At 36.8% G+C, this 15,612-nt stretch overlaps 1 protein-coding gene across 1 annotated transcript in view; it reads right to left on the bottom strand.

The window, feature by feature from the left end:
• Positions 1-15,612, bottom strand: part of ND-75 (NADH dehydrogenase (ubiquinone) 75 kDa subunit) — a 139,537-nt gene that overhangs the window by 103,308 nt on the left and 20,617 nt on the right. The window contains exon 3 of the mRNA XM_090373926.1: positions 3,781-3,872. Coding sequence (XP_090230052.1) covers positions 3,781-3,872 — 92 coding nt within the window. The remainder of the gene's footprint in view (positions 1-3,780; positions 3,873-15,612) is intronic.

Genomic DNA, 15,612 nt, shown 5'->3' with positions numbered 1-15,612 from the left:
TTAACATCCCATGCACATTTCTTCACTACCATTGGTCCCATCAGTTCACCTAACATAGGTTTAAACCTTGAACAATATCCCTCAGTTGGTATAAAAAGCTTACTAACTTGATTACTTCAATGCACACTTCCCAGTTAGCATTTTCAATAGTTAATAACATCAGTTAGTCCAACTGAAAAGAATTTAAAAACTGGCCAAGGCCCCTTAGGCAGTTTTTAAATTTTAGTCATTTAAATAATAGTCTTTAAATTGTAGTCATCTCTGTAAAAGAAAAATCCCTTCCCTTTACCCCCAACAGTAGTTATTGTCTTTAAATAAATTCCACATCAATACACTATGGTCACTGCCACCTAGTGGTTCCTTCACCTGAAGATTCTTAATGCATGAAGAATCACTGCTAATAATTAGAAAAAGGGTACTGCTTTCCCTTTTTGCCATTCTAAAGTGCTGTATAGAAAACAGTCAACAGAATAAATCCAGAAATGTTCTGCTGCTGCACAAGTGACCAGCCACAAGTTTCAGTGAATATGTGAAAAGTGAAATATCCCATGATAAGACATTCTGATTTACTGACCCACTATATTTGTCTGTATAGTTCATTATACTCACAGTGTTTGGGGGTGAGGTTCCACCAGTGGTTTCCCACAAATACGCATTATACTCATCACAGTCATGTGGCCTAACATACTCCCATTTTTGTTTTCCTAGTGCTTGTCACACTAAACTGACTGAACACTGGCTTACAATGGCCAGCCATGTTAACTGGTCATACTGCCTTCAAACCTGTGTGCTCCTTATCCAAGACCATAATCCCCTCCATCCTGTCTGTCCTTTCTATATACATTTTACTTTCCATATTAAAATTGTGCATTTACCATGTCTGGGTAGCACCATGTTTCTGATATCCTACTATAATATCAACATTTAAATTCAACCAATACTTCAAATTCATCATATTTATTTACTATGCTCCTAGCATTAGTATAAGCAAGTATGTGTGTAGCTTTACTATGCTCCTAGCATTAGTATAAGCAAGTATGTGTGTAGCTGTTTTTACTCTTAGCAACTCTAGCACCCCACATATTTTCTTGCCACAAGAGGTTCTCAGCAGGCCAGAGTGCTTCCTATTAAAAGGCACTTATTAACCAAATTAAGAATGAAATTCCCACTTCCCAGAAAGCCACTTTAATTTTAATTAATATCTATAAAACAATCTATAACAATCAGCTATTATTAGTATAAACAGAGCTACGATGCTCAATACGTTCTACGTTGTACAGTAGAACATCAGTTATCCAGAAGGCAGTTATAAGGAATGTCAGTTATCCTGAATAATTTGAAAGGCTGATCTCTCTTCTTTTTTTTATTAACTAGTAGTACAGTAAGTGCCGGTTATAGTGATCATGTTTGCAAATTGAATTTTGATTATAATAAGCGAGTCGAGTTTACAACTCGTTTATAACAGATTGTACAAACAAAAAGGCCAATAAACCAAAAACTGCAAATTGTTTTTATTGTTTTATGGTTGTGATCTCTAGAATTCTATGTGACCTCTAGAAAATGTGCTTTAGAAAAATATCACACACTACTGGGTTTTCTTGGATTTCAGATTAGTTTAGCTCCAAATTCGGTAAGAATAATATCAGCCCGAAATTGTGCAATTTATTATTTTTCTCAATTTTTTAAGGTAAAATGTGAACGAAAAGAAAACGCGTACTTTTAACATTGCAACAAAAAAATGGAAATTATTAACAGAATTATAAAAGGTCAAAATTTAGAAAATCTCTCCAAAGAGTTTAATGTGCGGACTTCAACAATTTACAACATCAATAAAAATTCCAAAGCTATAACAGAATTTGTGTCAATTATGGGAAAACCTAAAAATGCTGTTTTAGACAGTGCACTTTATTTTTTTTGTATTCTTCAAAAGCGAAGTTTAGGTGAACCAGTGTCTGGTCCAATGTTGTGTGAAAAAGCATTGGATTTTAATTGAAAATTAAGAGGTAATGAATATTTTTAGGCAAGCACAGGTTGGCTGAAAAATTTTAAAGTGAGACACGGTATACGTGAACTAGACATTCAAGGTGAGAAACTTTCTGCAGACGAATGGGCAGTAGTGTCCTTTAAGAGTAAGTTTGCTTCGGTTAAGCAAATTACGAGAAAGAAAACATTTATAATGTTAATGAGACAGGTTTATTATGGAAAGCATTACCGAGAAAAACCCTAGCCTAGAAAAAAACCCTAGAAAAACAGAAATGCCGGTACGCACCAAGTTTTAAGATGAGAAAATAGCGAGTTACAATTGCTACGTGTGCAAATATCACTGGGACGCACAGATTGTCCGTGCTTGTTATTGTTAAGTCGAAAAAACCGAGAACATTTAAAAATCTTTCTAATTTTCCTGTTTTATATATAAACCATAAAAATGCCTGGATAGATGTTTCTGTTTTCTGAGATTAATTTATACTTTTTTTATTAATTAATCTTAATTATTTAATTTAATCGTATGGTAAGATTAAATTTAATTAATCTTGCCAGAAAAATTATCCAGAAAATTTTACAGTTCAATTATCCAGAAAATTTGGCTATCTGGAAGAGGTCCGACAACGATTATTCTGGATAACTGGTGCTCTATTGTATATCAATATTTGTAGAAGAATAAGAGAAATTTATCTCAATATGATACATAGAACACTTCTGTATGACACTCTCCAGCAATTAAAATGAATATAAAATTAATGCAAAATGATTATAGTAATAAAATCGATTAAAAACAATTTTAAAAAATTAAAAAAAAAAAAAAGTTTAACGTAAACTTTGCAAAACGACTTTCTCCTTCCTGAAGCTGACAGGGCTTTTCAACCATACATCTTCATTCCTGTGATCAAAACAGGAATGGAAATAAAGTGGAGTATGTGTGAGCCGGAATCTTAAATAGAGAGATTATTTATCTTTGCGCATGCCTGTAAAATACCAGAAATCAGAGATTAGATATGGATGGCGAACATTAATAGAATTCTTATATAATTTAATCTCAATGGTTTCTGCAATTAATAGCCAGGTATAATTACATTGGACACTAAGTATTTCAAGCCTTGTTGAATAAAAATGTATGGTTTTCATTAACAGCATGAAAAGTCAATTCTGATGATGCTGAACTAGAAGCATGTTGCTTGACTCGATGCAAGCTGTATTTGAGAGTAAAGCAGCACACGTCCTCAGTTCGTGCTCCTTGTTCAGCAGCATCAGAATTGGCTTTTCATGCCATTAACGAAAACCATACATTTTTATTCAACAAGGCTGAAATACTTATGTCCAACATAATTATACTAGACTATTAATTGCAGAAACTATCGAAATTAAATTATATAAGAATTCTATTAATGTTCGCCATCCATATCTAATCTCTGATTCGTGGTCTTTTACATGCATGCGCAAAGACAAATAATCTCTCTATTTAAGATTCCAGCTCACACATACTCCACTTTATTTCCATTCCTGTGATCAAGATGTATGGTTGAAAAGCCCTGTCAGCTTCAGGAAGGAAAGTCATTTTACAAAATTTACGTTAAACTTCTTTTTTATTTTAATTTTTTAAAATAGTTTTTTAATTGTTTTAATTGATTTTATTACTGTAATCATTTTGCATTAATTTTATATTTGTTTTAATTACTGGAGAGTGTTCTAAGTATCATTAAATTTCTCTTATTCTTTAACAAATAATTAGCTATAAACATCTATTAGATGCAAATTAACTATTAAAAAAAACATTTCTGGTACCTGCAAAACTGTAGTTCCAGGCTCTACTAATACTGGCTTATCATCAATAAAAACTTCAATTTGATTTGATGGTGGTGCTGATGTTGCAGGTGCTAAAGCATAAAAAAAAAAAAAAAATTATGTAATATCAATTTATATATATATATATATATAATATTATGTCTGTTATAATATTCCCTTCCCATAGTCACACTCATCATTCATCCATCACTAAGAGGGTGCTGACTAAAAATTACAGCTGTGAATTACAGGCTCCGAAAAAGTGATGTGTTTGCCTTTTTATTTACCTAATCGTTATTTTATATTGTACTTATATGTAGTCTTATAGTTATAGTTACGCTGGTTATTTTTATTTTTAATTTAGATAAAGAGTTTTTGTAGATTACTACTTAATATACGTAAAACCGTTATTTCGTTCGAATCTTGCAGCCATTGTTTTTGTATAGAGTAGTAGGGAATTCAAATTTTTAATTGTGGTAACTAGGTAGCTCTAACATATAATTATAAAGCATAATACGCATCACTGCATTTAGGATTCTATTAGATAGCATAGTACTGACAATTAATTAATTAAATTTATTGATCTTAATTTAAAATATCATGCCCCAGACTAGAGCAGCAAAGCAACGGGCACAAAGTGGCAGGAGTGCTGTGACTTGGGGGAGAACTGAGGGGGAGCGATTCTCCAATGCATCACAGCCTAAAAAAATGTGCAACTTGTGAAATGTTTGCCGAACTCTCTGGAACAGAACATGATCTAGGCAAGGAGGATGTCGTTGTGTGTGCCAGGTGCAGAGAATGTCTAGAAATTAAGCACCAACTCAGCGTTCTACTGGGCGTCTATGAGAGCTTGAGGTGTAGGGTAGATGCCCTCAAAGAAATTAATATGAGGGGCCCATCAAGCTCTCACCTGCCGAACTCAACGACAGAGCTCACTCCTGGGCATCAGGCAACACAGCGGCAATCTCCAAGGCAGAATGCGCTAGTCCCAAAGGAACTAGTTATTGTTGGTGACTCTATTGTCAGGGAGACGGGGAATAAATTGTGTAAAAAGGATATATGGAACAGGACCAGGGTATGTCTGCCAGGGGCAAAAGTTGATTACGTTGTAGAGCAGATATCATCTTTTAAGGGCACAAAAGGTGATATTGTTGTACAGATTGGCACCAATGACATTAAGAGTAGGAGATCTGTAGATTTCCTTAGCAAGTACAGGTCAATGTTGCAAAAAAGTCGTGAGTCAGAGTTAAATTTGAAAGTGTCTGCAATTCTGCCCAGACACGATAGAAGGGAATATATGATGAGAGCCTTGTCAATCAATTCGGCCCTGGAGGGAATGTGCAAGGCTCAAGAGGTAGAATTTTTTCAGCGTGGTCTGTGCTTGTTAACAGGAAAGACTGCTTCTACAGGGATGAGATACACTTAAATAGAAAAGGTGCAGGAATATTTGCTGATGCTATCGAGGCAGTGTTAGGTGGATCAGAAAACTGCTAGCTTGGGGAGATTCACAGACTAAAAGGTTAAAAGTAGCCGCAGGCAGACGTGAAGGTGATTCTTGCACAACTTCTATTAGAATAAGTAGCGACCCGGAGCGAGGAGTGTTGGGGGTTTCAGGGACTGATGGCAGTCATCATGAAACAGGTGGGTATATGGGATGTGTTAAGGTAACTAATAATAAGGATAGGTACATGTATACCAACGCTAGAAGTATAGTAAATAAATTTGAAGTGTTGGTCAAGACATCAAAGGTGGTTATTGTTGGGATAGCAGAGACATGGTGTCACACAGATATAAGGAATGCAGAACTGGAATTTGGGGAGTACAATATGTACAGAAAGGATAGATAGGATAGGAAAGGAGGAGGTGTTATGCTGTTAATTAAGAAAAACAAAATCAAAAGATGTGCATCCAGTTGATATAGATGAACAGTGCACTGTTGAGTCAGTTTGGTGTGACAAAAGCACTGTGAAAGCAAAAATAAGAGTAGGAGTGTGTTATAGGATTAATGTCTCTAAATAGGCCTACAAGGCTGGGACAATTCATGTTGATGATTAAGTTTCACACCAGTCAGAAGATAAATAAATTCAATACTGTAACTAAAAACACTTTATTTACAATAAAATAAATATAAAATAGATATATATTTACAATAAAAATAAATAACACTGATAAAAAATACTAAAAACCTAGAAATTAAAAGCGATAAAATTTGCTGTAGCTTTCGGAGGCAGCAGTCTCCTTCCTCAGAAGCATGTCTACTGTGCGGCATATCCTTAAATAGCAGATCCACGGCACATGTTACATGGTTCCACGGTTGGAATTTTCCATTTGCGCACCGGGACCAGAAATGGCTCAGGAGCGAGCTAGCTGAAACCATTCATCAAGTCCAAGAATGACAGTTTCCAGGAGGGGAGGGGGGTGTAAACGTACACCCCTATCCCTCTTAATAGTATTGCTTGCTGCCCCAATACGTAAGCTCTCAAGCCATTTATGGTCCCAGAACCAATGTGCATGATCTGTGATGATAGCATCCTCTGAGGAAATTTGATGTTGTTTCTCCCAGAAATGTTCTGCCACAGCAGACTTCCCATAATTTGCGGATTTTATTGCGTTTACATTTTCCCACACCCGGTCTTTCAATCCCCGCCCCGTCTCACCCACATAATACACCCCACAATCCGGGCATTTAATTTCATACACCACCCCACTGCTGGCTATATATATTTATTTACAATAAAAATAAATAACACTGATAAAAAATACTAAAAACCTAGAAATTAAAAGCGATAAAATTTGCTGTAGCTTTCGGAGGCAGCAGTCTCCTTCCTCAGAAGCATGTCTACTGTGCGGCATATCCTTAAATAGCAGATCCACGGCACATGTTACATGGTTCCACGGTTGGAATTTTCCATTTGCGCACCGGGACCAGAAATGGCTCAGGAGCGAGCTAGCTGAAACCATTCATCAAGTCCAAGAATGACAGTTTCCAGGAGGGGGGGGTGTAAACGTACACCCCTATCCCTATTAATAGTATTGCTTGCTGCCCCAATACGTAAGCTCTCAAGCCATTTATGGTCCCAGAACCAATGTGCATGATCTGTGATGATAGCATCCTCTGAGGAAATTTGATGTTGTTTCTCCCAGAAATGTTCTGCCACAGCAGACTTCCCATAATTTGCGGATTTTATTGCGTTTACATTCTCCCACACCCGGTCTTTCAATCCCCGCCCCGTCTCACCCACATAATACACCCCACAATCCGAGCATTTAATTTCATACACCACCCCACTGCTGGCTTCTTTGGATATCGGGTCTATAACTCAAGATATCGCTGTATGCAACATCCGACTTGGGAGTTGCACACAGCATATCTGACACTCCCGAATTATACATGCAATGTGGTCTGAAAGGCCTGGATAGTAGGGAATGTATGCGGTTCTCACAGGGGCGAACTGCTCATTACTGGTGGACTCTACTCCTCTAATGGCTCTGTCTAACACCCTCTGGGGGTAGCCGCACTTCTTGAAGTCTGCTGTGACATGAACAATTTCATTATCTTTATCCTCGGAGGTGCTGCAGGGGACCCCACCCTGTCTATTAGAGCCTTGACCACACTGTTTTTGTGTTGGCTGGCCTGTGCTGAGGTATAATGGGCATATTGACCCCAGCACATCAACTTTCTAAATACTTTAAACTAAGCCTGCTACCTTCCCCAATTACCAACAAGTCAAGGAATGGCAAGGCTCCCTCTGCTTCCACCTCCAAAGTAAATTTGATAAAAGGGAAGAAACTATTAAGTACATTAAATACCTGATCTTCCCTCCCCCTTTGTATAATGGAGAATGTGTCATCAACATATCTCCTCCATCTGCACATGGAAAATTCCAAATCCCCAAACATCCTGACTTCTAACTCTTCCATAGCTAAATTGGCCACTATGGCACTAATGGGGGAACCCATGGCTGTGCCATGGACCTGCCTACAGGCAGGTCCATGTGCCGGGGTCAATATACCCATTATACCTTGGCACAGGCCAGCCAACACAAAAACAGCGGTCAGGGCTCTAACAGATAGGGTGGGGTCCCACTGTAGCACCTCCGAGGATAAAGATAATGAAATTGTTCGGGTCACAGCAGACCTCAAGAAGTGCGGCTACTCCCAGAGGGTGTTAGACAGAGTCATTAGAGGAGTAGAGTCCACCCGTAATGAGCAGTTCGCTCCTGTGAGCACCGCATACATTCCCTACTATCCAGGCCTTTCAGACCACATTGCACGTATAATTCGGGGGTGTCGAATACGCTGTGTGTAACTCCCAGGTCGGAGGTTGCACACAGCGATATCTCGATGTAAAGACCCCATAGCCAAAGAAGCCAGCAGTGGGGTGGTGTACGAAATTAAATTCCCGGATTGTGGGGTGTGTTATGTGGGTGAGATGGGGCGGGGATTGAAAGACCGGCTGCAGGAGCATGTAAACGCAATAAAATCCGCAAATTATGGGAAGTCTGCTGTGGCAGAACATTTCTGGGAGAAACAACATCAAATTTCCCCAGAGGATGTTGTCATCACAGATCATGCACAGGGGTTCTGGGACCGTAAATGGCTAGAGAGCTTACGTATTGGGGCAGCTAGCAATACTATTAATAGGGATAGAGGTGTACATTTACACCCCCTCCCGGAAAGCGTCGTTCTTGGACGTGATGAACGGTTTCAGCTAGCGCACTCCCAAGCCATTTCCAGTCCCAGTGCGCAAATAGAAAATTCCAACCGTGAACCATGTGACATGTGCCGTGGATCTGCTATTTAAGGATACACCGCACAGCAGACATATGCTGCTGAGGAAGGAGACTTCTGCCTCCGAAAGCTACAGCAAATTTTATCGCTTTTAATTTCTAGGTTTTCAGTATGTTTTATCAGTGTTATTTATTTTTATTGTAAATAAAGGGTTTTTAGTTACAGTATTGAATTTATTTAACTTCCGGCTGGTGTGAATCTTAATCATCAACATAGGCCTAATGACTCGAATGAGTACAATGATCAATTGTACAGAAAAATACAGTGGGGCTAGTAAATCAGAATGTCGTATAATGGGGGATTTTAACTTCCCAGATATTGACTAGAACTTGTGGGTTGGTCACTCACACACTAGTAACAATTTTGTGGATTTATTGGATGATTGTTTTCTGCATCAGCATGTTCGAGAGGCAACCAGAGAGGATAATACGCTTGATCTGGTTATCAGCAGTGATCATTCGGGTATTAAGAATTTGTAGATAAAGGAACCACTAGGTGGCAGTGATCACAGTGTACTGATGTGTGATTTACTTAAAGATATAATTACCATCAGGGGTAAAGGAAAGGGTTTTTACTTCCATAAAGGTGAGTACAGTGGTCTCAGACAGTTTTTAAATTCTGTACAGTAGGATCAACTGACGATGTTACCAACAGTAAATTCTAAGTGGGAAGCATTCAAGAAAGAATTAATCGTGGATGCTACTAAAAGTTTCATACCTATTAAGAAATATTGTTCAAGGTTTAGGCCTAAATGGTTATCAAATGAACTAATGAGACTCATGACAGAGAAGAAAAATGCATGGGATGCATATAAATTATCAAGTAACCCAGAAGCCTGTGGCAGATATAAGCTAGTCAGAAGCTTTGGCAAAAGATGCTAAGAAAAACAGCAAGGATTTCTTTACTTATATAAACTCTAAAAGGAAGGGGATGAATCTGATTCGTCCACTTGATATTGATGGTTCACCTGTTGATGATCCTGCTAAGACAGCAAACAAACTGAACGGGCATTTTGCATCTACATTCACACATGAGTTATTATGGTTTGAACATGGCAGATTATCAAATTGTAGCAGGGTGCTTAATGATTTTGTAATAACTAAGAGCAAAGTGGAGGAGAAATTGTTGAAGTTAAACATAAGAAAGGCATCTGAGGTGGATGGGATCTATCCAGTTATATTAAAGGAGGCAGCAAAGCAACTAAGCAAATCCTTAGCCATAATTATGAGAGCATCCATGGACTCAGGGGAGGTCCCCACGGACTGGAGATGTGCAAATGTATCCCCAATTGACAAAGGGGTGGATCAAAGGGTGACAGGAATAATTACAGACCAGTTAGTTTAACTTCTGTTGGGGGTAAAATAATGGAGTCACTGGTTAAAGATGCGTTGCAGGATCATCTAGACAAGACTGCAGCAATAATTCAGACACAGGATAGGTTTGTTAAGGGAAAGTCTTGTCTGACAAATCTGATAGGATATTATGATGTGGTTACAAAGGAACTGGATACAAAAAATAATTTTAATATCATATATTTGGATTTCAGGAAAGCTTTTGACACTGTTGCACATGGAAGACTATTGTACAAATTGGAGCAGAATGGTATTAAGGGTAAGTTGCTACAATGGATAAAAGGATGGTTGAGTGAGAGAAGACAGAGGATGGTAATCAATGGGTGCTGCTCTTCGTGGACTAATGTTATTAGTGGAGTCCTTCAGGGTTCGGTGTTGGGTCCTCTGTTGTTTTGTACATTTATCAATGATATTGATGATGGTATATCAGGCTTAGTGTCGAAGTTTGCAGATGATACAAAGGTTGGCAGGGTTGTTAATGACAGCAATGGCAGTGTGCTACTGCAACAGGATCTATATAATTTGGGCAGATGGGCTAAGAAGTGGCAACTGAAGTTTAACCTTAACAAATGCAAAGTACTGCATATGGGTAGAAGTAACCCCAGAGAAACATACCAACTCTGTGGTACTACACTTAAGATGATAGAAAATGAAAAAGACCTGGGAGTAATTGTGCAGTCAGATATGAAGTTTTCTGAGCAATGCAGACAGGCTGCCAGGGCAGGTCATGGGGTTTTGTCAATGATATATAGGAATTTTGCTAGCAGGGAAAAGGAGGTGATTGTCCCTCTGTATAAGGCAATGGTCAGGCCACGCCTTGAGTACTGTGTACAGGTCTGGAGGCCTCATTATAGGAAGAATCTAGATTTGCTTGAGCATGTACAGAGAAGGGCAACAAGATTGGTGAAGGGAATGAAGTTATCCTCTTACCAAGAGAGGATTAAGTTCTGCAAATTGCAGTGGTGGAGACTAGGCACCTGCGCGGTGATCTGATTGAGGTGTATAAGGCCTTGAATGGGTTGAGCACACTGAATTCTGATGGCATCCTTCCACTTGTTCAGATTACGAAGCTAAGGGGGCATAAATTCAAATTAATAAAAGACAGATGTAGAATAGATGTGCGGAAATTTGCCTTTAGCCAGCTGGTGGTTAATTGCTGGAACAAACTTCCATCTATCATGGAAGTTGAACTGGACAGGCATTTGGAGGGAATGGTGTGATTTTTTTTTTTTTTTTTTTTTGGCTGATGCTGCATAAGCTCATAGTACTGCATATGGGTAGAAGTAACTACCCACAGTTAATGCCTCACTTGCTTTCTTGCATCACATGCCACTACTACTATTCATAGAAATTTCAGAACTACAACAGAAATAAGTATAAGCATCTCATGTTAACACTATTACTTAATTACAAAAATAATGTAAACAAATAATTTAATAGATTTTGTCCCATCTCAATCACATCAAAATATATACATTTTGCCACCTCTATTAACAAAATAAAACAAAAAACCTGTTATGAATACATTTTGAGCAGTATTTCAAAAAATAAATGATGCAATATTTCTTTCCTTCTTTCAGTTCTTTAATGTACAATAATGGCAATACAGTTTGCAACAAAGAATATTCATTTTGGAAAGGTTACATTAAAAACTAGAGTAAGAAGCCATCAAAGAAGAATTTACAAAGAAACATACCACAGTTAATGCCTTACTCGAAATAAATCTAACAACAAATATCTGCATGAAATATTTAAGAAGCTGAGTGTTGCATACCCAAAAGCAAATAAAAAAGTCTATAAGGAAAAGAAACCTGAATATATTAATGCCGAAATGTTCAAAGGTATCATAAAATCCATAAGAAGGATTTCATTCCAGGCAGCACGTCTGTTAGCTCTGTTCATAAAGCACTCTGTAAAATGTTATAAATTGCACACATAAAGTGCAGGCCATATAAAATGCATGAATTTCTGCATTTTATATGGCCTGCATTTCCAGTATTGCTGGAAATGCAGTTCCAGTATTGCTGTCGTGTGGAACTCATACCTTCTCACACTAAAAAAAAACTAGATTAGTTCAGGAAAGGTAAGATTTCCAGTTGGAGGATACATTAATTCTCAGAACTGATGAATATTTTTAAAAACATGAGACATGCAACTTTATGCTCCCAAAAAGTTGGAATGTGGTGAACTCTACATTACTTTCTTTAAAGAAATAATCAACAGTCCATGCTATGTTTTCATAATGTACAAAATTGTGAGAACATCACCATATGAATTTTTTTTTTTTTTTTGGTAGTTGGCGCATCGGCTTCTGTGGCCATAATGCACCTCCCAAGGTTTTTGCAGTACTTTGATCCAAGCCCGAGGCGGGATTCGATCCCGCGACCTTTGGGATGAATTCTTTAAAGCAGTTTAAAACTTTGGTTTCAAGAAGACAATACAACTGCTTATAACTCTTGCATCCCCTGGCATATCTGATTTCTTGTTTTAAGAGTTAAGATCACTGTGTGTTCAAATAATCCTCATTCCCTGAAAGGGCCATATATAAACAGAAACATATAACACTTCCAGAAACATTACAAGTTTGTTGGGTATATTTGTATGAGAAATGTAACGTCCACCACTTTCAACAGTTTCTGTTATGTGTATAACATAACAATGTCAATTTCTTTCATAAGTTTCACTTCTTTTTCAACGCTTTGTTAATTGAGAAAAATAGTAAAAAATACTAATAAATACCAACAGTAGACCATCTCGTGAACTTGTGTTATAAAATAATTTGGAGAAAAATTTCAATTTATACAAAATTGCAATTTTATAAAATCAGCATGTTCATTTTAACAGATAGATGTACTTTTTCTTCAAACACAGAAGTGCACATGCAATTGGAACACATGCAAAATAGTCCAAAATATTTTGCATGTGCCCCAAAATAAAGCATTGATATTAATTTTTTTTCCTAGTGCAGTGAGCTCCTGGTTTAGGACCCATGCAAGTTACAAACTTACACTCTGACAAACAAAAACTTTTGACCTTCGATATAAAAAAATTCATATCTCAATCTTACAAACTTCTTGATAACTTCATAAAACATTACATTTTGAAAGTAAAATAGCTAAGAATGAAATATTTTCAGCTTTTATGCAACTGCATTTAATAATTTAACATATACTGTGCATGTAGTCAAATACAGCATATTGTTTAAAGCACAGGTTCTTAAACTTTTTTTTTTTATCTGTGACCCCTTTTCATAAGGCAAAATTATTAGTGACCCCAGATTCTTTTTCACAATCCTCAGAGGGGTTGCGACATACAGTTTAAGAACAGAAGAACAGCTGGTGTATAATAATTTCAATAGTTCTATAATAAATATTTAATTTAATCACATTTATCAATGTTCGCTGCAACCCCCAGAATTTTTTTCGTGACCCCTCTTGGGGTTGCAACCCACAGTTTAAGAACCCCTCATAAGGGGTTCTTAAACTTTCTTTTTGATAAGAAATATATTTTACGCAACTCTTATTGTTATCAGAATCCAAAATAAAGTATACTTTTGGTGAAATATACCCTCGTCGAAATGTGATTTTAGTGCAAATTACCAACAGTATCTTTTGCTAATGCAAGTGAATTCTGTTTACTACTTTTTTCTGAAGTTCTTTCATGTTTCCAGATTTGACAAACAAAACTTTTTTGATAGTTTTATTGCAGCTGTGTAAAGTGCAAAGAGTTTCCATTAGATTGTTCCCATTACAATTTGACTTGGAGAAGGAGCTGGGGTTAACCAAATGTAAACATGAGCTAAAAAAGCATTACTTCTGCTATTGTTTATTTTTATTTAAATTATACAATAATAACTGCTCATTACCCACAACCTCAAAACTGTTGTGTTAAACTAGAGCAGCAAGTGAACCTTTCTAAGCAAAAACACTTTTGTGTACTCATATATTTCATTAACTTGTAATTAAAAAAAAAAAAAAAGAAGTAAAGTGCAGCCATTATCAACCCACTGCAGGATGGAAGCCTCCTCAACAATTCATGCTGAGGGAATTATGTAATTGTGGCTCCTCAAATACAATCAGCCTTTACTGTATATTGCAATAAAGATATTATTATCTTTATTGCAATATACAGTAAAGATATATTGCAATAAAGATAATAATACATTAATAAAGATATTATTAAAAATTAAAAAAAAAGGTTTAAATTTTTTTGATAAGAAATACATTTTACGCAACTCTTATGGTTATTAGAATGCAAAATGGGATAATCTGCGAGATTTCTTTTCTTCCTTTCCTTCGTTGGATAACTGTCTTAAATCTTCTGATGTCAACGTTTGCTCAGATTGTGACACTGAAATTATTCTTTTAGGAAGGAAATTTTTTATTCCACGCTGTACCTTAAAATATCTTCCTTTATTTAAACCTTGGTTTTCAATAAATGTGTTAAAGTTGTTCAAGATAAGAATGTTGCATATTGGAATTGGCTTATATCCAAACCTCCAGGTTCATTTTCTGCTTACACCAAAGCTCGCAAATTGTAAAGCAGTTATTAATCAGTGTAAACTAGATTTTGAATAGGCTAAAAGTAGAAAATTGCTTCTTGTCCAAATAGTAGGCAAGCATTCTGGTTGTCCTGCCAAAGTTATTGGATACAACTTCCCATCACTACTCCCACCTCTGTCAAAACCAGATGGGCCTAGTGTCGCCTCAGCTAAAGATAAAACTGATCTACTCGCATCCTACTTTTCTCCTAATTCATGAATTGATGATCTTGGTAAACTATCTCCTACCAATCCCAGTACAATCCATTCAATGCCTCCTGTGGTCTTCCATCAAAAAGAATGTCAGAAGAATTTTGAACAGTCGATGCTAAGAAAGGATCAGGTCCCAATCTAGTTTCTCCACTTATTCTCAAAATGTGCAATCTTGGGCTTACTCCTGTTCTGTATCATCTTTTTACACTTTCTGATTCCACTGGTGTTTTCCCTTCCGCTTGGAAAATTGCTCATATCCAACCAGTTCCTAAAAAGGGTGTCAAATCCCTCCCATCCAATTATTCTTCCATTGCACTTACTTCTACTCTTTTTAAAGTGATGGAGAAATTCATTAACTGCCAATTCCTAAACTATCTAAAAACCTTCCACCTGATCAATGATCGCAGTGTATAGAATCCATCAGTGTCAATCCACTGGTGATATACTGGCTTATATTACACATCTGTGGCCAACTTCAATGAAAAAGCTTGGTGAAAGTCAAGCAACTGCTCTTGACATTTCAATGCTTTTTGATCACGTTTGCCATAAAGGTTTTCTAAATAAGCTTCCACCTTGCTGATTCCCAACTGTTTTTTGAAATTGGATATCCAGTTTTCTCTCTGACTACTAACTGCATATATTGATAGATGGCTTTCTATGTTCATAATTTCTTTACAATTCATAAAATCTAATTTCTCCACTAATGCTGGTAGAGAATTTAGAAATTCCACCTTCCAGTTTGTAGAAATCTTGTCCTGCACAAAGAGCTTCAACTTCTTGAATATACATTACTAATAAATGCTGATGTCTGGATAAATTTACAACAAGGCAGAGATAACACAGTTAATTTCAATCCCTCTACAACTCAATTCTATCTTATATCTTGCAAAAAGGATTCTTCTGCTCCTATGCTTATCTTCAATAACACTCAGGGAT

The sequence above is a fragment of the Mastigoproctus giganteus genome, chromosome 5 (genome assembly GCF_048544385.1).
Source record: "Mastigoproctus giganteus isolate SK-2022 chromosome 5, ASM4854438v1, whole genome shotgun sequence".
NCBI lineage: Eukaryota > Metazoa > Arthropoda > Arachnida > Uropygi > Thelyphonidae > Mastigoproctus > Mastigoproctus giganteus.
Note: the sequence above shows the minus strand (reverse complement) of the source record. Positions and strands in the feature narration are given on the sequence as shown.